The 27,362-nt window shown below is 42.3% G+C and overlaps 1 protein-coding gene across 1 annotated transcript in view; it reads right to left on the reverse strand.

The window, feature by feature from the left end:
- The window catches only part of PRIM1 (DNA primase subunit 1), a 55,433-nt gene that overhangs the window by 14,970 nt on the left and 13,101 nt on the right, over nucleotides 1-27,362 (reverse strand). Inside the window, exons 2-7 of the mRNA XM_078659076.1 lie at nucleotides 6,404-6,561; nucleotides 2,762-2,868; nucleotides 2,468-2,541; nucleotides 1,929-2,065; nucleotides 1,112-1,170; nucleotides 430-539 (exon numbers count right to left, since the gene is read on the reverse strand). Coding sequence (XP_078515202.1) covers nucleotides 430-539; nucleotides 1,112-1,170; nucleotides 1,929-2,065; nucleotides 2,468-2,541; nucleotides 2,762-2,868; nucleotides 6,404-6,561 — 645 coding nt within the window. The remainder of the gene's footprint in view (nucleotides 1-429; nucleotides 540-1,111; nucleotides 1,171-1,928; nucleotides 2,066-2,467; nucleotides 2,542-2,761; nucleotides 2,869-6,403; nucleotides 6,562-27,362) is intronic.

Consider the following 27,362-nt stretch of genomic DNA (forward strand, 5'->3'; position numbering starts at 1 on the left):
ATTGGGTGATTCGTGGGAGTGGTCGGCTTTAAAGTTTCAGTACAGGCATCCTCCAATATTAGAAGGACATGGGCAGTTGAATGCCCGTTAGACTCGATGAGTGAGGTCCTTCACACTCCCACGCCAGCGGTCTCCGCACTGGCACAGGGGTCCTGGTTACCAGGAACCCAGTGCACTTTCTGTCAAAAAAAGCATCAGTGCCGGGCAAAAAGTGGGGTGACTAGGCCAAAAAGAGCCACTATCCTACATAGAGTAGCAGTGTGCATCCCCTAAGGCAAGTACTTTCTTATGGATCCTTTAAGCCACAGGTTTGCATCCAAGGCTAAAGCCCGAAAATCAAATTTGGTTGTATATCTAGAGAAAAAGACCTCAAACCATGTGCATGAAAAATACAAGACTTTTCGATGAGAAAATACAAAAAAAGGATATCGTCAGGGAGTAGCGCCAAGACTTTGACCCATGATTCTTTGCTTCCCAAAATGTCTTGATCTTGCAGGGCATATTTTTCGAAGTATCTCTGCACCACTTTCAGTGACTCACTGTATAAAAGACAAAAAGATACGCATGCACCTATTATAGTCGACAAGACACCAACCCCACTATTCTACAAAACAAATACACACATCTCTCCAGAATACTTTAGTAGCAGTGACAAAATTAGACCTTACTATGATCACGTTTCCTGACTTGCAGTTGCTAATAGTTGACCAGGTGAACACAGAACCAGAGCAGAACTGAGATTCTGCGGCTACAACGTTTTCTGCATAACAATGAAACTGCAGATTTTAGCAAAAAAGGGTTCTAGCTGAAAAGTCCCAGACATATTGCCTTGCAGTGGCAGACCATTTACAAAGGTTAACTGCTCACAATTTAGTTGCCGACTTGTAGTGAGGTACTACTGAGGTGAAACCATTGTCTGCATATTATAGTAAATTGATAAAATAGTGAAGTACTACCACAGAATGTACTGCATTACTCCACAGTTTGCCTTTTCTTTTTGCATAATTTAGAAAGCTCTGCAGTATAATCTGGTTATTTACATAATTCCAGTGGCCTCTAATATTGATTTGTGAATCATGGTTTCTCTATAGACAGAAGAAACTGGCCTCACCTGATGAATGGATGAATAATTTCAGAAAGATTAACCTTCTTTACAGCCTCCTGCCCGCCCTGAAAAGAAAATCAGACATTTCATAGGAGCTAGCGGGTTACCAAACACAAGCGGACACAACCTCCATTTACCTCTTGGTCCTATTGCTGCCTTTCACACCTTCATACAGGTCTGCAAAGTAGGGTGTAACGGGGATGTAATGTAATGGGGAACCACGAGGCATACTATGGGGACTCCAGAAATAGAAACCAAGGGAAGGCACATATCACCAATTTCAGCTGTCTCAAAAGATAACTTATGACAACAGAATCAAACACCAAAAATAATTGTTGTCAACACCATACATACAAATGAACTTAAAAGCAGCCAGCAGAATAGGGCACTCTAAAACTGTAAAGCGAGAAACTAAGCTGCATAGACTTTTGGGAAAAGAAAAAACACACACACACACAAAAAAAACATTACTGCTAAATGAACACAAGGATTGTGAAGAAATCTTTAACATGAAGATACAGCTTAGAATATAGTGTTCACCCAAAAACATCAGTCATTCCCACAAGTAAAACATAAGGGGTGCAACGGTGATAAAAAAGCTGAATAGAGCAAGAAATCGACAAATTCATTTTGCATTAATTGTAGACAATAATGCTGCTGCGCTAGAACCAGCTAGCCTTGCAACACCGCAACAATGTCTACAGCTAGCTGGGTAAGAATGCTGCTGAACACCAGGGCATGTAGGAGGCTGTACCAATATTCATAGCAACACAGACTCTCTCCTCTAAAGTTGGTCAAATGAATCAAGGTACAGAAAACAAACCTTCACAAGACTGAGATATTCAGCGACTGTCGAGCGGGCAGCCTGGGACAGCTTCCGAGCTGAATCGTCGCACACCCAGCAATGAACGCCCCTCCTTCCAGAGTACACCCACAGCCGATGCTCAAACCCAAAATCCTCTGAGAAGCAAAAGCAAGAAATGTGTTACAATTTGTGTTCTTCTTTCTAAAGGATAATATGAAATAAAGCCAGAGGATAAAAGTCCCCTCTGGTTCCAGCACCTTCCTGGGTGATCTGAAAAGAAAGTTCATTTGTTTTGTCAATTGCCTATTCTGGTAATCTATGGTCACATGTGGGAGCAGGAAGACAATTCCAGTGGTCATGAATCTGCTCAGGGCACTCCATAAGAGTGGCCATGATCAAGGCGACTGGGAATATTCTCAAATCTAGACATCTACAAGTGGACCTTGTAGGGCAAGAACAAAAGCAAATTGGGGATACAGGATACAGAAAACATGGTTGTTGAATCAACTGGACATCTTTCAAAGCTCCAAGTACCTGACTGCTCTCTAAAACCGTACCTTCCAAGGCTCTATCGAGGATGCGAATGGCGATCGTCATCAGAGTCCAGCACTTGTGACAGATATCTGCTGAACTGAAAGAACATGGAGAAAAGCGGTGTTATAGGTGTTATAGCGGTGTTATAGGGACACTCGAGCACTGTTGCCAGCTCTGTATTAATACATTTTGACATCACGTAACTAACAAGCTCATACAGTCTGCCAATTGCAGAGCAAATGTGTTACAAATTACACATGAATGAATGACTAACTTCTAAAACACAAACAAATGCCTGAAGGTTAATGCAACCATACCTACAGCAGCTTCGAACGTCGTCATAGTCTGTCATATCAATGTCAAACACCAGCTCTTTCTCCTGGGCCTGAAAAGCACCAGACTTCACTGTATTATGCTGACTCGGCTGCAGAGAGAGCAAGACAGAGGGTCATGTAGGTAAGTTTGCAGTACAATACAATTATTTACATGAAATTCCCTACAGCAGTGGGACCGTATAGTTTGCCATCAGTAATGTTTAATGGTGACCCTCTTTGGCGGGCAGATGTCTTAAGTCCTTTCTTTAAATGGGCTACTTCTTCAGGGAGAATTCCTGAATCATGACGGGTAGTAATTAGAAATCCCATCCAGAAGAAGGATTCTTGGGATGGTCCATCTAATCATGGAGTGATTTCCCTCTTGGAAATCTCTTCTAAGATTTACACTCAAAATTTGCTGAAATCATTTGAGACTTTGGTTTTTGGATCTGGTATGATTCTATACGACTGGGGGTGGGCTTGGAGGGTTATGGTAAACCATTTGACGACTGATCATTTCTTGGCACTCTGGGCTGCAGCAAGATGTCATCAGCAACTGTTGGTAAACTTTGCTGTTCCTTTGTTGAATTTGGGAAGCTGTGGGCCGGGTTGATCATTGTACCCTCTGGGAAAAACTAAAGATCCCTCAGGACTTGTTGGCCATGATGTAGTAACTTCATTTTAACAACTTTGTTCAGGTCGACCGAAGTGGTTCTGGGATTTTATCAAGAAAAATCTCAATAGGAAATGTTTTCACGCAGGAGTAACACCCCTCCTGTTCAGTCTTTTTGTCTTTGACCTCACGTCTGCTCTGGCTAACACCAATTCTTTTTCTCCTAAAATAGGGGGCATACATATACATTGCCTTATATTGCTGAGGATTTAGTCATAATAGATTACACCCAATAGGTTTGTTACAAACTTTTTGTTCTGCATACCTACTATGAATCTAAACAACTTCCTGTCACTGAGGACAAAACTAAGAATTTGTTTTTTTCCAAGTGTCCAAAGAAATGTACTCAGTATCTGAATAGTATCCTATTGGAACAGTTCTACAAGTATTAGTAATTTGAAACGAGATCAACACATATCAAACCGAAGAACCTCACTTCTTTCTACTATAAATGCTTTCAAAAGGTTTGCTTTCCTTTTAGGATCCTTTCAGTGGAGCCCCTAAAAAGGCATTGATGGGTAAGTTATTCCCGCAATCACTGTACACAGCTGAATTACTGCTGAAGGACCTTATGTTATGGTCTGACGAACGGTCACGAATCATTGTAAAGTTTGTTGCAAACTCTGAATTGGAAATTGATAAAAGTCTTCTTCGTGATGGTGTTAGGGAAGGTACTTTAGTTGGTGATGGGTAATATCTTATAGGGAAGCATTCAGTTGACCACTCTGTCAGCAGCCTAGATGATGTTGAGATCTTTCCCTATCTTTCCCAGGTCGCAGATAAAATATGGAGTCTTATTCTCCAACTCCGGATAGGATTAGATTTAGGCTGGAGAATGTCTGGTTTTAGAATGTGAGCAATCAAAATAATGGATATTGTATTTGCAATTTAAATTTGAAGGTCTCTCTTTCAGACTGCTTTTTTCTTTTTTTAGAGTGAAAGGAAAACGATTTTAAAGCTACTTTCTAAGAAGTATGGTATTAGAGATAGGATTGAAGCACAACTAACTTTATGATTGTGGAAAACTTTAGACATTGTAATTGCAAAGTATACTATACTAATTAAGAATACATCGTTTTCATTTTTTGACTGCTGATTGATCATAACTCAATTGGAAAGCTATTTTAAATGATACAATTGTAATTATGTGATGGGTCTTTTGGAGAATATAGGTTAATGTATTTGATCATTTTGGAAAATTTGTTATTTATATGCAAATCTGTATTTTGCATTTATTCTTGGAAATAAAATATTTTACATTTAACATTAAGGTCCACTGAGTTTAATTTTGTCACTTTAAAATGTCAGTACACGCTAGATGATGCCTAGGTAATCTCAGACAAATTGTGCAGATTTAACCCAGGCTGGGTGACCAAAGGTATCACTTGACAACATGACAGCTTTGGCCAAGGTCTAGAATGGTGTGTTGCTTTGACTGAACTACTGGCCTAACAACGTGGACGTTAGCGGGAACTGTCTAGCGACAGAGTGCAGACACTCCAACTTAATGTTGGAGCACTTTGTATCATAAGCAAACAAATACAAAGAAATCATATATAAACAAGAACATAGAACAGTAAGAACTCTTTATGCAATGAACCAGTGGACTTCCAGCCAATAGTCAAAAATATACCCTTAAAACCTGCCAAACATGAGAAATTCTCATCCGGTCTCCTAGCCAGGTACAAAACTTTCAATAGAAGCCCACAAATAGATTGTTGTAGTAGAGACTCAGCTGCTCCCTGCCCACTTGACATCTCGCGGCCCCAGTAGGAACCGTTCATCTTCCTTTTGCTATAGTAAAACTCCTCAGAGTGATAATCGATGCAGAATGCATGCTGAACCGCTTAGTCTGGAAGGCCCAGAATGGCAAGTTTTTTAACTTGAAGTTTCTCTAGAGTCTTTCACTCATTGAGCTTTTCACACAGAATGAAGGCAATTTATGGCATCTGCCTCTCCATAATTTAATTAGGCCAGCAGTATTTGCTTAGACTTGGGTTAGTGTGCTCTGATGGAAACACAATAGGTGTACAATGCCTTTGCTCAATGTTGCATGAGCTTCAAACAGAAATCATGTATCCCATTGACCAAGGTCACTACTCGGGCTTCTCATCATGGGAATGATAAACTTAAATCCCTCTGCGTGGTGGGGTTTTCTGTGTGAAAAATAATCTATCAACTCGCCAGACCACTGCACTTGTAGGATTCTGGTAAAATGCTACTGCATAGTTCAAGAATGTCTGAGTCCTTGTACAGAATTTTTGTCCTGGTTATAAGAGTTTACAGTCTGCCTGCCTCACTCTTGCAGCTGTGAAAGCTCTTTCCCTGTCTCTAAGCACCAAGAGACCACACATGAAAGTTTGCAGCACCACACAAATAACTATAACTTTAAGCCAGATATTGAATGGGTTGTACATATACATTTAGAGATAAAAATCAAACTGAGGAAATGATCCTTTTGAGGTACGAAGCGGGAATGTCCAGAACAGGTTTACTTACTGAAAATTTTGAAAACCAAGCCAGGAAATCAGATAGTCTTGAATCCCTGAAATACCATGAGAGACTAACAAGGTCAGTTTATCACCCAGTTTGCACAGTAGTTGAGTAGACCAAACTCTCATGGAAACAGACCATTCTCATACATAATTTCCCCATTGATGGAAAGCACAACCATAGGCTTTTACCTTTTTTGTATTGCGGTAGAATATCTTAGCGTTTTTTTGTATTGCGGTAGAATATCTAGCCCTAAGTTATGTGCAGCTTTGTGTTTTTTTATATGTAGTTACTCAAGTTTTTGATGAAAACACTGTATCTATAAAAGGCAATGCGCGAGAACACTTTCCTGAAAAAGGTGCCTTGAACAGGTCCGGAGACATCAGCAAAGATTTCGAATTTCTAAATCAAGAATCTGAGGCTAGGAACCTCAGCAAAGCAACACAGAATGTTTTCCTTTAACAGTTATAGTTACCCACCCTGTGCGAATAGACTGCTCCAATATCTATCTTGTATGGATTCATTTTTTGCATCTCTTTCTCCAGCTCACTCTGGTTGCTAAAAGACTGGTATCGAACGTAGATATCATCTTTCAATGTGAAAGAAAACTCACGGTTTTGGAAGTAATTCTTAGTGACTGTAAAAAAAAAAAAAAAATAGTCAACATTTCACAGAAATAATACTTACAAACCATGATCATATACATACAGTCTTCCTCTTGAGCAAGATGCTGCACTGGGACATTTAGTGTGAATCCTCCAACAACCACACAGGCAGAAATATTATGGGCCGTTCAGTTGAAATAAAAACTGGTATCTTTGATGTATTTGAAAGAACATTCATTAGTCAAATGCTAAGCTAGCTGGTAAACTCCAAGTAAACCTGCAGATTCAGTCTTATCTGGAGGAATTCTCACATTAGCAGGGCATGCTTCCAAAACTCATTTGCCGCATGACTGTACATAAAAACTACCGTAAGACACAGTCAAAAGCTTTTAAGCATCTAACAATATTATACTAGCTGGATACCTCTTACATTGGCTGTGTCATGCATAGCTTTGGCATGACTAATATGAGTGGTGTTTTCTCGGCCAGAGACAAACCCATTCTGTACAGACTAAAATAATGGTTGTGACTTTGGCAAGCCTAAGATTCAATACTTTGGAATATCATTTTGGGACTGTATCCATCAGGGATATAGGCCTTTTGGAGCCACATTCATCAACTGGTTTATTTTTCTTTGGAAAGACAGCTATATTCAGTTAATTCCAAGACCAAGGCATTTTTAATCTGTCAATTTCCTTTGCCATCAGTACCAATCCCGGTAGCAATTATGTAAAAAAAAGTTTTATAAATCTCCAAAGTCATTGCGTCGTCAACTGCAGCTTTTCCAGATGCTACACTTTGAATGGCATTTGAGATCTCCTAGCCAGCAATTTTGTGATCAACATATAATATTCCCTATCGAGAGCGCCCAAATTTGCTTTTTCAATATATTTTTGGGTTCTCACCAGGTCCAAATCTATATTAGATATATAGAGACTGCGAGAGAAAATTGTTTCATGAGGGTTCGTAAGAGTTTAAGTATGTGTCAAGTGACTTCCACATCCCCCTGGTTGCTGACCTCCCGGGTGAGTTCTGGAGTGCAATGTTATCCGCACCTCTGAGGTGCGTGACCCAGTTGATCCAGCCTTTGTATGTGGCCTTACTTGTGTCTTTCCAATTGGCCAGTACCATTTTTACTGCCACAGTCAGCAGCAAGTCTAGTAAGTCTTTGTCATGCTCTGTTCTTAGATCTGTGGTCATGAATGCGGTGGCAAGGGAGGAAAATTCAGTTGTTAGCGTGCAGCCCAGTGTTCCGTTCATGAAACCAAAGATTTTATCCCAGAACGTTTTGAGTGTTGGGCAATAGTAGATAAGATCTGCTAGGTTCCCCTTTTCCTTGCTACAGTTCCAGCATAGTTCATCATCCCTGAGGCCTAGTGAGAATAAGCGTGCAGGGGTCCAGAAAGCCTTATGAAGTAGCCAGAATTTTGTTTGTGAAAGTACCGAGGAGATTTTATTGCGTGAGGCAGAGGTCCATAGTATATCTAGTTCTTGCTCATTAAGTGCGTTATTGCTTTGTTTTACCGAGTAGTCAACTGTCTTATCGTTAAGTTTGGTGGCTTTTGGGTGTAGAAGTTTGTAGTGGTGTGATAACTGGTGTCCTAGTCTGTTGAGTTTGGCATGTACTGTGAGATTGTCGGTTTAGCGGGCGATAGTTTGGCTTTGGATAGGGCTGTTTTGATTTTCAGAAAGTTATAGAACTCGATGTCTATTAGGTTATGTCTAGCTTTCAGTTCGGCAAACGTGGTGGGGTATCCCCCCTCTTCTAGTTGGTCTGGGCGGGAAATGCCTCTCTCTATCCATGTCTCCAAGACAAGACACAAAGCCTTCCTCAAGACCTTTCAAGAGTTCTATCAAGACCTCTATAAAAACGACCAGACCATGGATCTGGAGGCATGCACAAAATACCTCAACAGACTTGGTCTTCCACAGCTAACCAGCGCAGAGGCACAGGCATTAGGGCAAGAAATCGGTATCACCAAGATTAAAATGGCGGTCAGATCAATGAAAGATAACAGAGCCCCGGGGCCAGATGGGTACACAGCCACCTTCTACAAGACTTTTCTAGAGTAGCTGAAACCTACCATGAAGAGGGTCTACAATCATTGTGCGGAGAGTGGGATGGTCTCACAATCCATGGCAGAAGCCAACATAATAGTCATCCCAAAAAAGCAGAGCCAGCAGTAGCTATTACACTTGATGCTGAGAAGGCCTTTGATAGAGTTTCATGGACCTTCCTAGAGCAATGCATGCAAACCTTCAATTTAGGAGAAGGATATATACAGAAGGTAATGGCTCTGTATGGGGACCCAAGAGCCCGTATTGTCATTAACGGGTCACACTCCGAATCGCTTACGCTACAACGCGGCACTAGACTGGGCTGCCCACTGTCCCCCTCACTCTTTTTGCTGGCATTGGAAACCACGATGAGTGACATCAAGGCAAACACGAAAATAAAAGGGGTCAATATTAATGGCGTTGAAGTAAAACTTGCTGCATACGCGGATGACATACTAGTTGTAACGGAGCAACCAAAGACCTCAATCGAGGTCCTGACAGACACCATAGAGGTGGACTCCGGACACTCAGTATATGAGCTCAACAGGGATAAATCAGAATGCAAACAGCTGAACATCCACTGCACTAGGGACATCCTAGGGGGATCAGGCCTAGCCTGGCAAACAGGGTTTATCAAATATCTAGGTATACACTTTGGAAGCGACCTTCTGAGCACACTGGGCCACAATGAGAAACTATTGCTAGAAAAAATGAAGAAACTCTTGGAGGCCTGGTCCCCGAAATTCATAACTTGGTGAGGAAGAATTGAAACGATCAAAATGATGATCACCCCAATGATTAACTACCTGATCAGCATGCTCCCACTACTACTCACAGATGACTTCCACCGTAAAGTAGACATCCTGATCACTAAATTCTTATGGCGAGGGAAGAAGGCACGGATAAGGATAACAAAATTAAGACTGGAGAAAAAACTGGGTGGGTTAAATCTAGCAGACTTCAGAATCTTCCAAACGGCATATCTGGCAAAGTAGGGGGCTTACTGGATATCACCTCCTGATGGATACACATGTCACATCGGTATGGCTACAAGTCGAGAGAGCCATTCTGAACAATTTAAACCCAATGGCGCTGTTAACAACTAATAAGCATCCTCACGCCTCGAGTTCCATTTTTAAAAACACAAAAATTGCCCTACTAAGAATAGATAAGAAAATGGAGAACAGCATAAAGGGTAAGATGGAGTCACTCTGGGCCAATAGCAAGATCAGATAAGGGGAAAAGCCGATCATATAATTTCTGACAGAGTTTTCAACATTTGTTAACAATGCTGAGGTTGATTAAAATCTGGAAAAAGGCCATGTAGAAGTTGGTTTAGCAGGGAGGGCAACGCTGGAGACGCCACTATGTGAATCAGATTTATTGACGGTCTTGCAACAGTTAGAGGGGAAGATGCAATGGGATATCAAAACCGGGGGACATATGGAACACTCGGGGGGGGGGCTTTACTCCTTTGAAGAAATATGATGACGATATGAACTGGCAGACACACTGAGATATGAGTACATATAAGTGAAACATGCCCTGACATACTATGGAGATAGATTGCGAGACATGGCGGATGAGACCCTACTGGAACACAGACATGTGGTGTCCCAGATTTATTGCACTTTTTACTTACAAATAGCCAACCCCCATTACTGCTGTTGAAAGAAAAGTGGGAAGGGACCTCTGTATTCTAGAGGGCGATAAATGTAGGGGTTGGGGGGAGGAGCGTGTAGACATCCAAGGGAGGTGGCCATCTGGGCCGGGTTCTACCAAATACAACATATTTCACGAGGACCAGAACGCACCATAGTGTGAAGTCAGACACGGATATGTCCGAGAGGATGAGGACAGGGTGGTACACTGTGGCATACCCTGTGACGGTGCCCGCTGATCTGGCCCTACTAGGACCAGGTGCTTTGCCAACCCTCAAAGGGCAATGGGTGAGCCTACAGCATTGAGATCGGTGCCGGCAACCCTGGGCATGGGCGGGTGGGGGGGGGGGGGGGTTGTAGTAGACATTGCCCAACTACTCTCTAGAATGTTACCCTGAAAATAACAAGGATGGATCTTGGGTAACCGTGGGGCACCCAGCGGATTCCAACCTTAGATAACTGGTTAGCAAACTCTTAGATTGGTGCATGCAAGGTAGAAAAATCTGTTTATAAAACCAGAGGTTTACAAAGGAAATTTGATAAGGCGTGGGTCCTAAGGCAAGAAATCAGACATGAATAACCCATTGCAGATACGGGGAAGAGTGTGGGGGATGGAGGGTGTGCCCAGGGATACCACAGAGATTGTTCGATGGGGCAATATAACGGGGAGGCTCTTCTTGAGCACTATCATTGTGCCTAAGAGGGGCTTCTATGCTGGTTTAGTTTTTCACTGCTAGAACAGCGATTGGGTGATGTGACCTAGAAAAGTGTCAACTTGTTTATTATGGTATGTACCAGCTGTAAACGCTCATTAACCCCTTCGATGCTTGTGACGGAACCGTTCCGTCATCAATCACGGCTGAGCTGTGCTGATGACGGAACGGTTCCGTCACGACCAGACCCTGTTCTGGAATGTCCAGCACAGGGGCGGAATCGGCACCGCACGGAAGCGGTTAAGAGGTTATTAAAAATAAAGACAACACACGTGCTTATGTTTACCAATGTTCCCAGTTACATTCTTAATCTTGAGCATTACAACAGCATTTTCCCCCCTAACCTTATATGCAAGCAAACACCCTATAATTTCGCCATGCTTAATCTCTTGTCCTTGATATTATAAATAAGAAGCTGCAGCTTTCGTTCTAAGAGTTTATGGGTTTTCCTATCAGGTATCAACACTAATACCCCCTATATTCCAACTAACTATTCTTAGGTTATCCATTATTAACCCACTGGCCCTTACTGTTACTAGACCATCCTTACAGTGTAGACACGGATAGATCTTAGTTTTATATTCAGAGCGACAGGATCTGTGCCATTTGTCATGCATCATTTCCCCTTTTATTAGGTTTTGCCTTAGCCATGCGTACGAAGTACGCATGCGCTAGCAAAACCTCTTGAGTTCTATCTGGGGTGATGACCCGCCTCTGCCTATCATTGGCTAGCTCCATAAATGGAGGCTAGCCATTGGGAGGCAGAGGCTGTCAATCGCGTTCTCTCTCGAAAACGCGATTCGGGGGCGTTTCTGGTGCTTTTTTTAAGCCCCGCCCCTTTGTCCCGGGCCGCGCTGCGATTGGCTGCCGGCCGGGACACCCCCGTGACGTCAGCCAATCACAGCGCGGCCCGGGACCTGACTTGTTTTTTTTTGTCGTCAAAGTTTGTTTTCGTCGTTTCTCTGAAGATGGCGGCCGGGCAGTAGCTTGCCTGCGAAGCTCCGCAGTTTGTGGGCTCAACGCACATTCCTGGCATTTTGGCAAATCGACGCCCACGTTAGAGGCTACTTTCTGGTGGCATATCCCACAAGGTTGGTGCTGTTAAACTGTATAGACACAAGCTTGGATTGTTTTACTTGAAAGAGTAAACAATTACGTCTGGAAATAAATAATGCAAATGAGACGCACATCTTGCAAACGTTTTTATTTGAACCATCAAACCGGTCGACACAGAATCAGGAAACGTTATGAAATATGAATGAATATTTGTCGAAACACATCTAAAACGACCCGTGCATTGAGGTTACCTCACGAAGACCTCCTCCGTGCGAGGGGGTGTGGCGCAGTCTCAGAGGCCCGTGAGGCGCCCGCGCCGAGATTTACGATGTGTAAACTAGGAACGCTTTGGCTCAATACCTTGATTTCTCGGTAGCAAAAAACAAATGTGCATTTGCGTGCATAACAGAGGTGCCCTCTTGCTGGTGGCAGAGTGGCACACTAGGCACTCGCCTGGGTTTGCCTTGCTGCACAGCGGGCTCTGAAAACAAAGATTGGATACAGCTGCGTGTGACCCACGCGAGTCCCGCGGCCAAGAGAAATACTACAGCGTGAACATCAAGCTCAAACTGAGACCGGCCTCGGCGGGGGGGGGGGGGGGGGGGGGGGAGAGGGGCTCTGAATGTTAGTCTTTTCTGTAGAAGGCACTCCTCGCCGTCACCCTGGATGGGGGGGCGGCCTCTGTACACTTCAGAACAGCGGACGGGATGACTGCCGACCCGGCAGCGCCTGCACCAGCCGCAACAGATGGACGCGCACAAATAGGACAACAGACCGCTCTTTCAAACAAAACAGTTTGTCTGAAGGGTCTGTGGCCCATTCAGCTATCACCACCCCTCCCCCGCCCACTACTACTGAACTCCGATTGTGCACCCAGCCCCCTCCCACGATGCAGCCTTTAGGAGGCGGGGTCAAAGGGCGCCAGCTGGGACGGCTGGCGGCAGAGATGGAGAGCAATGCCAGTGCGACCCTTGGCCACAAGAGGAGGATGCGCCTACCTGTCGGCGCCTCATCACACCTCGCAGCGCTATCCTGCACATTAAAGCAGTGATATAAAACAGGTGGCACCAGCTTAAATTGTGAAGAATCGCAACAAAAATGTCATATTCAGAACTGCGCCGTAACAAGAAAGATTCTCTTTACTGTATCAAGAGTCAGGGAACCGATGGGAAGTCACCCACCATCTGATGAAGATGAAAACTGCATGGTGCTGCGCACGCGGCAGTTCCCACAGCTGCATCACGTGGTGACTATCAGTTTAGGGGCACTGGGGTTTAGAGTGTCTCTAAATGCCACTGCTGTCACTACTACTGCTACAAGTGTCCGGGATTAAGATGTAGATGCCACCTCTATTCTGTAACAGGTTCTTCTTTTTTTAATATAGCGCGGCGCTATATTAGCGCCTAGACTCCGAGGGAGTTCAATAAGACATAACAGATGCTACTGGTACCAAACTTAATGTGCCGACTTAATCGCCCCTGAGCGGCGGTCGAATCAGTCCACTCGGGACTCAAACTAGCGACCTACAACTTACATCTCTGCAGCAGGAGCCTTGATCCACTGAGCTGTCTCTCCAGGTAATATAATAAAACATTATCGCTGCGTCACAAAGCAAGGGATTGCAAGGTGATCGCAACCACCGAGTCTTAATTGAATGATGTAAAGCGCGTCAGTAAAAGGTAAGACATTCGCCTACTTATGTCATGTTAGCGGATTGTATAGCGCTCTACTGCCATTACTGTGGCTCCGAAGCGCTCTCTTGAGTGAGTACATTCATGCCCTGGGCTTGTGGATTCCAGTGACCGATGGAATGTGTGCTGAGCTGCAGAACCCAGAGAATACAATGGAAACCACCACCCCATGTCACGTGTAGTGTTGCGCGTGACCGATGCTGCTCAGACGTCAGGGTAGCAGTGCTATCCCTGGCTCACCCTCTGCTACTCCTGGCACTGCCCGGACAGCTCTGGCTCGGACTTCGCAATGCCACCCGGGGAAGAAACGTGAACGGGGCTCTGTGGGGGGCAATGTCACTTTCGAAGTTCCCACCTCTTCTTCCTGAGAGATCCCATTGCACACAGGATGCTGTGTGCTGAGAGGACCTGGGAAGGGTAGCAGGTGGGAGGGAATTTTAGAGCGTCAGCAGGGTGTCCCTGAGGAGGGACACAAGCAGCGAGCCTCACCTCTCTGCTCCCAACGCCACGAGGGATAGTGTTAGTACAGGGGACTCCAAACAATGGCAGGAAATCCGCTATTTCTATCCAGGCTCGTGTTGTTGCTGCCTACTGCACGGCGCCCCTAGCCCGCTGGCTGGACTGGCCTTGCAGCTCGTGCCCTTCACCAGAGCAGCTGCACGAGCTGCAGGGCCAGCAGTTGAGCGGAGGCCTGGCAGCCCCCAGCAGCTGCAGGCTGTGCTGGAGGTGCACTGGGCCACTGGCACAGCTGAAAGTGTGCCCCTGGTTACAAGGATGCTCAGCGACGCCGAGGTTCACTGGGGCGCTCTGTCAACGCTGCCAGCAGGCCCCAGTCAGTAGTATACTAGTGAGGGTGTTGCAGAGCAGTCAGTGAGTAGAAAGGGCGCGGATGGCCTGAACTGAGTGCACTGGCAGACAGGCCTACTGACATCATGGGGTGCTGCAGGTGGAGACCAAGGCTACTGGAGATATGAAATCGACCACAAATAAAGGGGTGTTGTGGGCGAGGACTGATGAGCACCAGCAAAGTACTGAAGGGGCCCAGTACATGAAGAGGAAGTAGTGCCGCGAGGTAGGCTTGAGGTGCACGAGCAGCACTATGTAGGGTCCTACTACATTATCCTTCAAACATTGGCAACAACATTTCACACTTAATTTAGGCTGAAGATCTGGGTTTTAATTTCGAGGACCCAGATAGGTCTCCAAAAACAGCTACGACGAATGGAAAATATACCTCTGAAAACGGTTTACTTATTAATTACACTAAAACAAAAATAATGTAATTTGGTAAAATAAGGTCAAGATCCACCTGATAAGGAGATCGAACACGTTGCACATATATACACACGCATACATGCAAAACTCACATGGTCGCTACATATGGAACGGATCAAGAATAGGTTGAAAACTGCTGCCAGAGACGTAGTGCATTTTGCATATCTATTGGGGGCGTTTAGCTGGGGGGTGTCTGCAATGGGTTTGATGCTAACAGTCTATAAAATTATTTTATATGGGGGGAAATATAATTAATAAACACACCATGGAGGTCCTAAATATAACTGTGATGCTAACTATACGATACATTTATTTTACAGACATTACCTCCACATGCTATGATCATACTAGAGTTTGGTCTTACTGAATTAGTGTTTTATAAATAACAGTTTATTTATGTGACTGTCAGAATGCATCTTTGCATAATCTGGGAATTAATCAGACAGGATCTAGAAATATACCCAGTCGATCGAGTGATTGTAATGGATTTGGTGCCAAAACTTCTACTATGAAATTATCCGCTTCCTATAATAAAAACTCTAGCGACAATCCCTAAGATGACCATAAACTGCTTATCAAAAAGAAAATGAAGTCGGTATCAACTTAAAGTAATTTATTTGTTGTAACAAAACAAAATCATTTTTATTACACACATGAAACTTTTATGAATAAGAGACAACCCTATTTATATTCTAATTTAAATAAGAGGGTAAAAAACTTTTCTAGGTTTTAGACTAATATATTGAAGTTTGAGGAGTCTTGTAACAAGACTGGGAATAACAATATGCAATGCTGCGTGTATAATCTATTTCCTGAAAAAGTAGAACATGTCCTTTGCTTATGTCTTTAAACAGGATTTGAGAAATACATTTCTGAACCCCTGTTGCAGCAGGAAGGTACAAGGACAGTGAATGACACGTCTCAGTTCTGTTTTACCGGGAGCTCTAACAAATGTATTGAGTTTCTTACCAAATGTATTTTATTGGTAGAGCTGCACCTGAAGGCCCAGTCTAAATAAAACTTTATTTGGGGCAATGTACATAATTTTAAGAATTTGGATTTTAATTGATGTTGGATTGCAAGTATCAGGTTGGTTTATTATTCAAGACCGGGTATTGTATTGATTTTTAATATAAATGACACAATAACGGTTTACCTACTACATGAACAGAAAGTAGTGCTGAGGGTCAGAATGGGGGTCATTGGCACAGCTGGGAGCGTGTTCCAGTGCAGAAATGGCAGATGTAGATGAGGACCGAGGGTACAAGATTAGTTGTGGTATTTCAGGTCAAGATTGAGGTGCACGTGCAAAGTAACAAGTTCATGTACAGGTATCAGTTATTCGTGCAGGTATGGGCTGAGCTATGGGTCCTGGGTCGAGTCATGGAGCTTTTCAGAGCTATGGAGAGGTCTTGGACGTGGTTCTTCCATCGCTTGGCTTGGGGCCTGAAGAGGAAGGAATTTTGTGTCGGCCTGCATTTCTGCCATGAAACCTAGCAGCGCCCTTTTCTGGTTTTTAAAAACAGCTCCATTTTAAAACGTAGTACAGCCGCCTCTGCCCTTTATCAAAATTCTGCTTGCCCCTGCCTTTGAGATGCGCCCCTTTTCCCCAGCAGCACCGGCTGACCCTTAGCTACAGGAAAGCTATGACACCCTTCGCAAGTACCGCGTCGTCCTGCTCCTGGGAATTTATATTCGAGAGTATGCAAAAACCTGAACCAACCTATGCATTGATGCTACCCTCCGTCGACCGACCGCTCCGCCATGAAACGGGGCATGGTCTGAGATACTGCCGCATTTGCGAAAGATTAAGCTATTGACATTGTAAATGACAATGCCATTTATTTATCGGTTTTCAAAACCAACACATAAATAAACAATTTGTCATTTACAATGCCAATAGCTCTAACTTTGTCAAAGGCGAAACCGTTGCATTGTAAATGCTTGTCTTACTCTCTGATGAGAAGAAAAGCATCCTGAAAAAGATACCACATGCCCCCAATCCCGACCCCCCTTCCCCCCCCCCCGAAATTCAACCCCGGGATGCAAGTTGAGTCAGGACAGAGCTTACGGAACACACCCACCCCCTCTGCCAAAACAAAATGCACCATAAATAGAGGCCTCTAGAAATCTACTTGCCATGGCGAGTTAGATTTTATAAGGACAGGCTATTTTTTAGGCTCTATTGGCCTGGTCTGCCAACACAGTGTGAGCTCACATAGAACAGGTGTTCTGTTCATTCAGAAAGTCAATGAGTAATCAAGTTTTTTTATCTTGGCACATTTGCTGTGCTTTCAAAGACAGAGGTCAAATGTCAGCTTATATATCTAAAATGCTGCTTATTTTTTTCTGTTCTGGAAAATTGATGTTTACTTTTCTCAGACTGTAAACTTAGAGGATTTTTTAAACTGAACTGACAATTTTACAGGCCACATTACATTTAATTATCTTGTAAATTATCTGAACAATTATTTCAAAATAAATTTCAGTAGTTAGGAGAGGACTTCACTTTTTTGTAATTCTGAACTCAAATAGAAAAATATGTTTTAATAGAATCAAAACAAATCAGATTCCTTTCCCTGGTGATGTGTAAATGATATTTGCTGAAACGCGATTTCTACATATTATTGTTTATACGATGTATTGTTTTATCAGTGAAACTGCATGTGAGTGGGAAGGTTTATGGGCATTGCAATGAGAAAAAAGTCTGTGTGTATATGACAGGACACTACCACAAGCTTTAGCATTTAATGGTGAAAGTTTTAAATATGAACTTACAGCCTTATTCATCAACGGGCCGTTTTGCGAGCCCCTAATAGCGATTCATAGCGAATCGCTATTAAGGACTCGCAAAACGGTATTCATGTAGGAATTGCTAAATAAATAGCGATTCCTACACATTCCTTATTTGAGAGTAGCAAATTGCTAATCGCAAATAAGGAATAACTCCCCATTCATTCCTATGGGCCAAAAGGCCCATAGGAATGAATGGGGAGTATTCCTTATTTGCGATAAGCAATTAGCTAATCGCAAATAAGATAGCGATTTAAAGGGTGCCAGGGGTGTCCAAAGGACACCCTGTAGCACCCCTTAAATGCAAATTGAAACAGGTGTTGCGCACACACATGTCCAAAGGACATGTGTGTGTGCGCAACATGCAACTTAGAAAAATGCTTTTAAAAGCATTTTTCTAAGTTTTTGCTATTTACCGAGAGGTCTGACCTCTCGGTAAATAGCGGCCCAAAATTGCATTTTTGCAATTTTAAAATGCTTCATGAATTGCATTTAAGGAATCTCAAATAGAGATTCCTTAAATTCAATTCTTCGCAAATGTGCGAATTCTTAAATAGCGAATTTTGCATTTGGGATGATGAATCCCAAATGCAAAAATTGCACTCGCAAAAGGCAAGATTCTGAGAATCTTGCCCTTTGCGAGTGCAATTTAGCTTGATGAATCAGGCGGTATGAAACATTCCTACCCCCATCCTTATGACGAAGCTATTGGTTAATTAAGAGGCATGTCAAAGTGTCATAAGTATCCTATAAATGGGCTAGATTTTTATTAGACATGGAACAATAGTTTAGTCAATTGAATAAAACAAAAGAGTTTTTGCACTGCAGAAATGCTGAACTGACATATTTGCAGGTGCTCTTATATGTGATATTGAAGAAAAAGGTGACTGCAAGATAAAATATTTGGCTGGGATCACAGAACTTGAGACAAGTGTATGGGTCAGGCACATTACAGTTAGGCTGAGTAGATTATTCAAGTTAATAGACCTGCAATCTGGTATACATTTTCTGATTTTGAGAGGCCTGATTAATAAACCTCATCAACTATGAATTTGACAATCGCTAGATACCCAGCTACTGTATCTAATATTCCCAATGTTAAATCTTTGTAAATCAGTCTGTTGCTAGTATTTTATAGATAGACCAGTGTTAAATATACTCCTTAACTTTCATCTCAGTATGACAAAAGTATATACAATCATTTCTGATTCATTTAAGTGTAGATGGTTTTTGCATGAAGACATAAGCAACCAGTCTCGGCTGAGAATATATAATTGAACGCATCTTCGACCTTTGTTCGAATATGGATTTACAAAAATCCAAGCATACAAAGAATGTCATTTTTCTAACAATGACAGGGGCTAAGATACAAGTTTGCACCTCCGCCTTACACAGAACCACCTCTCCTTCAGAAAACAGCTAAAAACCTGGCTATTCGATAAGTAAAGCACCCACCCTCCCTCAAGCGCCTTGAGACCCTCTGGGTGAGTAGTGCGCTATACAAATTCCTGAACTTGAACTTGTTTGCGCTTTCATATACATTGCGTGCCCGAGTAAAAAGTTACATAATATATATTCATTGAAAATAATCATGAAAAGGTTAGTAACTTGAATAATCTACTCGAACTAAATGTAACGTACTTGAACGGTAAACAGGTCTCAAATTCTGTGATTCTACGCAAATATTTTATTTTACAGAGCTGACTATCTTCATTATCACATTTGAGAGCACCTTCAAATATGAGGTTTCAGTATTCCTGCTGTTGAAAAAAAATTGGTTTGATTAAATAGACTAAAAGTTTGCTCCATGTATAATAAGAATTTAGCCCACATATAGGGTACACATGATCCCTGACTTGCCTCTTAGTTTACTCATAGCATTAGCATCAAGGCGGGGGCAGGAGCGTTTGCTCAGTTCATCTTTAAAAACTCACTTTTAATAAAAAAATATTACTAAAGAATGAGGTGGTAAAACACTCATTTAAGGACAGTAAATTTCCCATGGCCAAAAACGTTCCATCCACATGCAGTTTTAGCGATAAAACTATATAGTGTATAAACAATACGTGAAAATTGTGTTTCAGCAAACATTTATTTGCACATCACCATGTAAGATGTTCCGATTTGTTTTCATACTAATAAAATTGTTTTTTCAACCCACAGAATTACCTAAAATGGGCTTTCATAACTACTGAAATATAGTTGTAAATGTTAGTACAGTTCATTTATTAACTGTTTAAATGTGTGTTAGAAAGAAACTGGCACCCTACAACCTTTCATTTCAAACACTTTGTAAAGCACGTGAGACAGTTCACTTTACAAAATCCTGTAAACCTGCAGTCAGACAAAGAAAAGTAATTGTAAGAAGACAAACTGACTTCTGACCACAGTGCAAATGAGACAAGACTTAAAAGCATATTTATTACTTTTTCACTTTCTGAGTGAACAGAGCACCAGTTATTTGTCAGCTTGCCAGAACAGGCGAGCTGGCCCTAAATATAGTTTGCCCTGATAAAATCTGATTTTTCCACAGCGAGTGGCCGTGTAGATTTCTCGAGGCCTGATATATATATATATATATATATATACACATATTCATGCAACTTTTAAAATGTGAAGCAATGTGCATGTTGAACCTCAGTCTCAAATCAAAAACAGCTTTATTCGATTTATAATTTCATACAATCATAAAAGCACATGGAAAAAAACATGCATATTATTACGCGGAATAACTTAAAACATTCTATATCAGCAGCTGTTATTCACATGATAAAAACAAATAAAATACAGATAAATAATATAATATCAGCAAGGGTTAAAAGATCATAACTAATATTAATGCACCATATGCAACAATTCAGCCTTATGTTTATATACCAATACTTTTCCTGAGGCGGACTACTTTCCTCAAGAACATTGCTGTTCGCCATACGATCTGTACATTATCCAAGAATTGTATTGCAATGAATGCAAGTCGGCATTGTCTCAACCCCAAGGATTTTAAAATAGGGACAATCCATAACTTTCTCAATTCATTATAAAATAGGAATACGTGAATAGTGGATTGGTCTGAGTGGTTGTCGCAAGGACACAATTGCAATGTACGTGCCTAGTCATTCATTACAGGAAAACTTACAATTCTATGAAGGATCCCAAACCTAAGTCGTGTCAATAAATACCTTTCATATCCTCCTGGAACAATTGCTAAATAAGGCTGAATACTAAAAGTAGTTACAATTATTTGATTGTGCTGAACACTAGGCTTGATAATCTCGGCTGAAAGTCTTATCGTATCCAGCAACAAAAGGCCCTTTCCTTTTCCATCTTTTCTTCTTACCGTCTGCATTGTCTTTGGATCTGTAAAATATTCTGGGTGTCCCAAATCATACATGAAATTTCGGGCATACCTAACTCAAGGTATCTTTCGCACCGATTCCATCTTTAAGCTATCCATTAAAATATCCCGATTTAAGTGGGTCGACCAAATTCTGTGCCATAGAAGAACGGGCTCCATTTTTACCAGGTCAGAGAGGTATGGTAAATCCAGCTCAGCGTGGCAAGCATAGGAGGATGTGCTACTTGGGACTGACAAAATCTATCTCAAAAATGTATTTTCCAAAATTTGTAGGGAATGCGCATCTGTAAAGCCCCACACCCCCGCTCCATACATTGCCGTAGATATACATTTTGCTTTGTAAATCTGCAGGAGCTCTACAGGAGGTCTCCTGCCTAATTTCCTTGAAAAATGAACAAGAGCAGTAATAGCTCTTGAAAATAGTAGTTTTTTTGCTAATACAGCTTGAGCCCATGAATCGTTTTGATCAAAGAGTATTCCTAAATACAAGATTCTCTTGGTCGGTCCGATTACCTGCCTGTCCACAAACATATTCCTACATCTCCTACTGCCACGGCCACACCTCATTATAAAAGTCTTTGTGGTATTCACCTTGAGACCCAAATCATTCATAAATTTGGAGAAACGGTCTAACAACCTTTGCAGATTGATTTGCCTACTTGACATTATTACTGCATCATCTGCATATAAGATTGGGGGTATAGGGAGTCCAGCTATCTGAGGGAAATTTTTGTTATCCTTTAGCAAAGCGTCTCCCAGGCCATTAATATAAAGATTAAAAAGGAACGGGCCAGGACACATCCTTGCCTGACCCCCCTCCTAAAAGGAATAGGGGAAGTGCAAGCACCGCTCAGGCCAAAGCGAACTCGCGTCTGAGCGTTACTATAGAAGCGTTTAAGAAAATGTATAATCGAGACTACCACCCCCATATCCTCGAGGATCTCCCAGAGCTTAACATGTTTTACACAATCAAAAGCTGCTGTGAGATCCACAAAAGCTAAAAACAGCCTTCCCTCCTTAACCCGCGTATATTTCCCAATAAGGATGCTTAAATTCAAACTCTGCTCTATCGTCCCCATGCCCTTATCGGAAGCCATATTGGATGTCATAGAGGACTTTATTATCCTCGGCCCACCCGTGCAATCGTTCAAGAATTATTCGACCCATTACCTTAGTCATGGAGTCCAATAATGAAATGGGCCTATAGCATCCCGTGTCCTCAAGATTTCCTTTTTAAATATTGGTACGATGAACGATTCAACCCAAATTGGCAGAAAAGGTGCAGAACAACTAGCGTTAATAACCTGGGTGATAATTGGCCCCCACAAGGCCATAGTCGACTTGAATAGATCGACCGGGACACCATCTAGGCCGGGCGCCTTCCCACCCAAGCTTACATGGATTGCCCGATTCACTTCATCCAATTTAAATTCAAGGTCAGAATTATGGTTCACTGAGTCCAAGGTAGTAGCTTCTTTATCTATATCAATTCCACCCGCCCCGTTAAATACCTTTGAGAAGTGTTCTATCCATTGATCTTCACTTATAGCAATTTCTATTGTGGGGCCATCTCCAGGTGTCAAAAAAGGTGCTTTAACAGCTTTTCAAAATGCTGCACTATCTTCCCTTAAGGAGGGCGTATGCAGAGACTCCCATGCTTTGTTCCTCAAAGCCAGTTTTCTATTCTTAATGGCTAACCTATAATCTCCTCTTGCCTGCCTCACAACATCTGAGTTTCTTGGGATCTTATGTAAAGCTTCTTTTAAATTGGAGTAAGCTCGAGTACAGCTTGGGTTGAACCATCCCTGTGTCCTCCCTTTTTTTGACTTTTCAACACATAATGCCTCCCTTACGGCGCCTGCTATTACATGAAAAGAAGTCAAAATACTATCTGGGGTAGCTGTATCACTGAGGCAGATCAAAAGCCTGTTTACAATTAGATATCACTTTCTTGGTAATCAATAGGGAGTGGATTATGATATTTGATCAAATCTGGTCAGCTTTAGGTCGTCTATCAGAATTCATTAACGGCAAGGATATGGACAGACAGTGGAAAATGATCACTCAATGAATTATCATCAGCATAAAAAGTACAAAGTTTTGTTGCAAACTGTAAATCGACAATAATATATAGTCTATGGTGGAACTTAGCCCCCTTCCGTTAAAAGTGTGACACATAGGGACTGGGGTGGCAAAATCCTAGTGCTCCAAATCCCGAAACGCCATTTGAAATAATCCCACAATGATGCTGCACACATCCAAGCCTTCCAGGTTTTCTCTTCCTCCCAAGATGTGCAGGTTAGTGAGTTGTAGTCTATTCTGTAAATCTTTCCTCTTAAAAAGGAGGTGTTGCATTTTACAGTTTGATTTCTTACTTTCTCACATATTTCTGCAGTGATGTCCTCCATGTTTGCAGTTCTCTTTTCCAGCTCATCTATCTATCTGGTGACAGAGTTTATTGAATCAGCAATTGCTTTTATGGAAGTCTGAGTTTTCAAACGATCGGCTTTGAGTTCAGCACAGTGTGATTGAGACTTAACTGTGAGCTAAAATAAGTTGATTGACTTCTCCTAGAGAGAGCTCATTCCAAGACTCGCCACTTGGAGATCGGTTCACCACATACTGATTGTCTGGCTAGGTTTGCAGTAATACACTTGCTTAACTGTCAGAGTCTGAAAATTGACTCTCCAAATCCGCCTCTTTCTGTTGATTCTGTATTACTCCTATTGCCATAAACTACCCTCAGTTAGCTTTGCATATTTGCCAGGCTTTTTTGGGGTGTACAGATAGCATTTCTCTCCAGAATTTTCCTTCCAAGACAAGGTGATGAGCGCTAAGTCTTAATGCAACATTGATCTATACTCCAGGGTCTTCCCAAGAATTAGCTTATGATGCACAGTTAGGGGCTTAACAGATTTCGAGACTTCTGGGTTATCGAACCTCATCTAGATTGGAATTATTTTGCTCATTACGCCTCATTTCAAATGTAGCAGCTGGACTTCACAAAGTGTTATCATGTTGGGCCTCTTTATTGATCCTCCCCTAGAGATCTCGCTCTAGTTGTGTCCTCCTTCTGGCCCCGTACTCCCCCTCTACTGAATGGGTTAATAGGTTGCAACTTGCCAGTCTTCAACCTCATAGTGCATTTCACTTGGCTCCTCATTTTCACCTTCAAAGACAGTTGCTGTGTTATATTTGAATATACTGCCCTAGGGTGTAGAGTCTGTAAATGAATTCGGAGTTGTCACATCAAGTGCAAGTAGTTTAACTGCCTTTAAATAAGTATTTCTTTGCCTCTCAGAATGGTGTATATCTCCTGTTTTGTTAGCTCTTTCATATTCATAGCACTACCTTGATTATCATTATCACAAAATTCGCCAGGACCCCTGCAAGTTTTCCCCATTTAACCTATACTAGGACACAGTTACTGGCACTTAGCAAGGGTAAGTGCGGCAACACCTCTATTGAATTTGGGGAAATGAACAATTATACATGACTCTGCTCTTACTGTAACTATTCACTCTCAGCCATTAACCTTCCTGCCACTACCACTGCATATAGCTTTTCCAATGTTGCTGCCTACTTATTGAATGCAGCTATGGAAATCGACAAAGATAGTACCCCCTCACCATACATCTCAGCAGGGGTAACAAACCTGCCAGAACCCGAGAGCGGATTATTAACTACTATCCTGCTCAATGCCAGATCAGTGATCAATCTTAAGTACGAGTTTGAATGACTCAGTCCTTAATTTGAGCAGGTGCTTTCTGGTGCTCAGCACCGGCACCTAATTGTCAACACCATACTTATTTTTAGAGATGAGCAGAACAACGGTAGTTTATGACTACAATATACATTAAAATCGCTAATACCTGCCTCCCCAGCCATTCCTTTAGCTTTGGGAACCTGGAATAATCTGAACTGTTGCATTTCAAAGCGAGAGAGATGGTTAGTAGTTGTTTCGGCAGCGATGACAAGGGTGATGGGTGGTGCAAGCTGCAGTGGCCTCCTGGTCAGAGCTCTGCCACTTAATATTTTACAAATTAAGCACTGGAATGACTGATACGGACATCAGATCCTGATATGGTTTTCCTCACAGAAACTTGGGCAACTACTACGTCCGAACCAGATTGGGTGACAACATTGCCAGCTGGATACATGTTAGCCAGTGTACCCAGGTCAGGGCAAAAGGATGTGGGATAGCTATTGTATACAGGTCTGGGTTCAAAGTTACTTTTGAGACCGTCCTGCTGCAAGGGGCAGAAGCCATGACTTTTAACATTAAAATAAGCACCATGGTATCTTTCCCTGGGCTACTTCTTTATAGGCAGCCTGGGCCAAAATCCTTATTTATTCAAGGACTACAGTCATTTATAGAATCCTGCCTGGACTCCCCAACTTGCAAGATATTAGGGGATTTTAATTTTCATTCAGGATAGTATAAAAATCCTGGTACTTCCATGTTGATGGATAATTTGGAACGTTTGGGATGGACACAGTCTCGGAGCCCACACATAAGGCCCATCACACACTGGTGGAATTTTTACTAACAATCCCTCTATTATGGTAAATAGAATATTGCCTTTAACCTGGACTGACCATATGGCAATTTTCTTTAACCTACCAGGCATGAACAATCAAGTCCCTCTGGTACAAAACCCGCTTACCACTAAAATACGATCCTGGCGTAAAATCAGGACAGATGTTTTAATAGAGACGCTTGATAATAGCATGCCTGTCCTAGCATCAGACCCCAGTATGGCATCCGAAACTTACGGCAATTGGATAAGGTCTGCCATGAACAATTGGCCCCAGAAAGAATAGTTAAACAACGAAGGAACCAACCCTCTACCCCTTGGTACAACTCACAGCTGAAAATCTTAAAATCTAGATGTAGACGCTTAGAACTTGGATAGAGGGCTGGATATAGTGAGCAGGGTAAAAACAACTACAATTGTGCATTAACCGAATATAAAGCCATTAAAAGTCCCAAAACGATCTACTACGCTAGTAAAATTGAGGCGGCAAGAAACTCCGCCAGAGAGCTCTTCAAGACCATCACTGCCTTGTCTAAGCTAGAACCGGGGAATCAATTCAGCCCAGATCAAGTTATTTGTGATAAAGTGGCTAATTTTTTTCAGTCAAAAGGTACAAACGATTTATGAGGAAATAGCAGGTCGTACCTCCGCCCCTGCTATTTGACTCGCACAATCAAAGGAAGGCGTTTCTTCCAATACTAGCCATTAGATTAGTTTCTCACTCCTAACAGTATACACAGTCAATGACCTGCCATTAGCCACTAATTCAGGGTCCCCTACAGACCCCTGCCCCCCAGGCATAATACATATGGTCTTGGGTAAAGTTAGTACTCTAATAACCCCTCTCCTGAATAATTTCATCAGGACAGGATCCTACCCTGATTCCTGGAAGAAAGCGTGTATTAGACCCAGCCTAAAGGAACCTTCCCTCGATCCATTCGAAGTAAAGAACTACCGTCCGATCTCTTGTCCACCCATAGAGGCCAAAATTTCAGAAAAAGCCATTAACTCAGATCTAACAGGTTATCTTGAAACCAATAAGCACCTAGATTTCACCCAAAATGGTTTTTGATCGTGCCACTCTACGGAGTCACCGCTAATCATGACCACTGATGATGGAGGCAGAGCCGCCCTTATCCTACTTGACCTATCAACCATGGTTCGACACAGTAAATCACACGGTACTTACGCAACGGCTGAAGACAATAAGAATTAAGGACGCTGCGGTAAACCTGCTCATCTCGTTCCTGACCGCGAGAGAACTGAGGGTGTGCTGGGACAACCTCAATTCTGATAGGTTCTCCTCATCTGTGGAGTTATTCAAGGTTCAGAACTGTGGACAACTCTATTCAACATTTATGTGACGCCTCTGGTTAAACTAATTAGGGCACATGACTTCTCGCTAGTATTGTACGCCGACGGTACACACATTTTTTTTTTTTTTATTTGTTTTTATTGTTGCATCAAGACAAACATATCAGCAGGAGCACGCATTCGTCGGTGCAGCGTCAAAATTCAGCTACATCCAACCGCTAGCGCAACTTTTCCTTTTTTGTATATAACTTTTAAATTTGAGGTTCATAGATTGGTTATTCAGCAGCATTCAGTATATACATTGCCTTGCTTGATTGTAGCAGTATAGCAGTTAAGGCCTTGTACCCCACAGTTCGCATATTTATTTGTCCAAGCCAGG

The sequence above is a fragment of the Lissotriton helveticus genome, chromosome 1_1, assembly GCF_964261635.1.
Source record: "Lissotriton helveticus chromosome 1_1, aLisHel1.1, whole genome shotgun sequence".
Taxonomy (NCBI): Eukaryota; Metazoa; Chordata; class Amphibia; order Caudata; family Salamandridae; genus Lissotriton; species Lissotriton helveticus.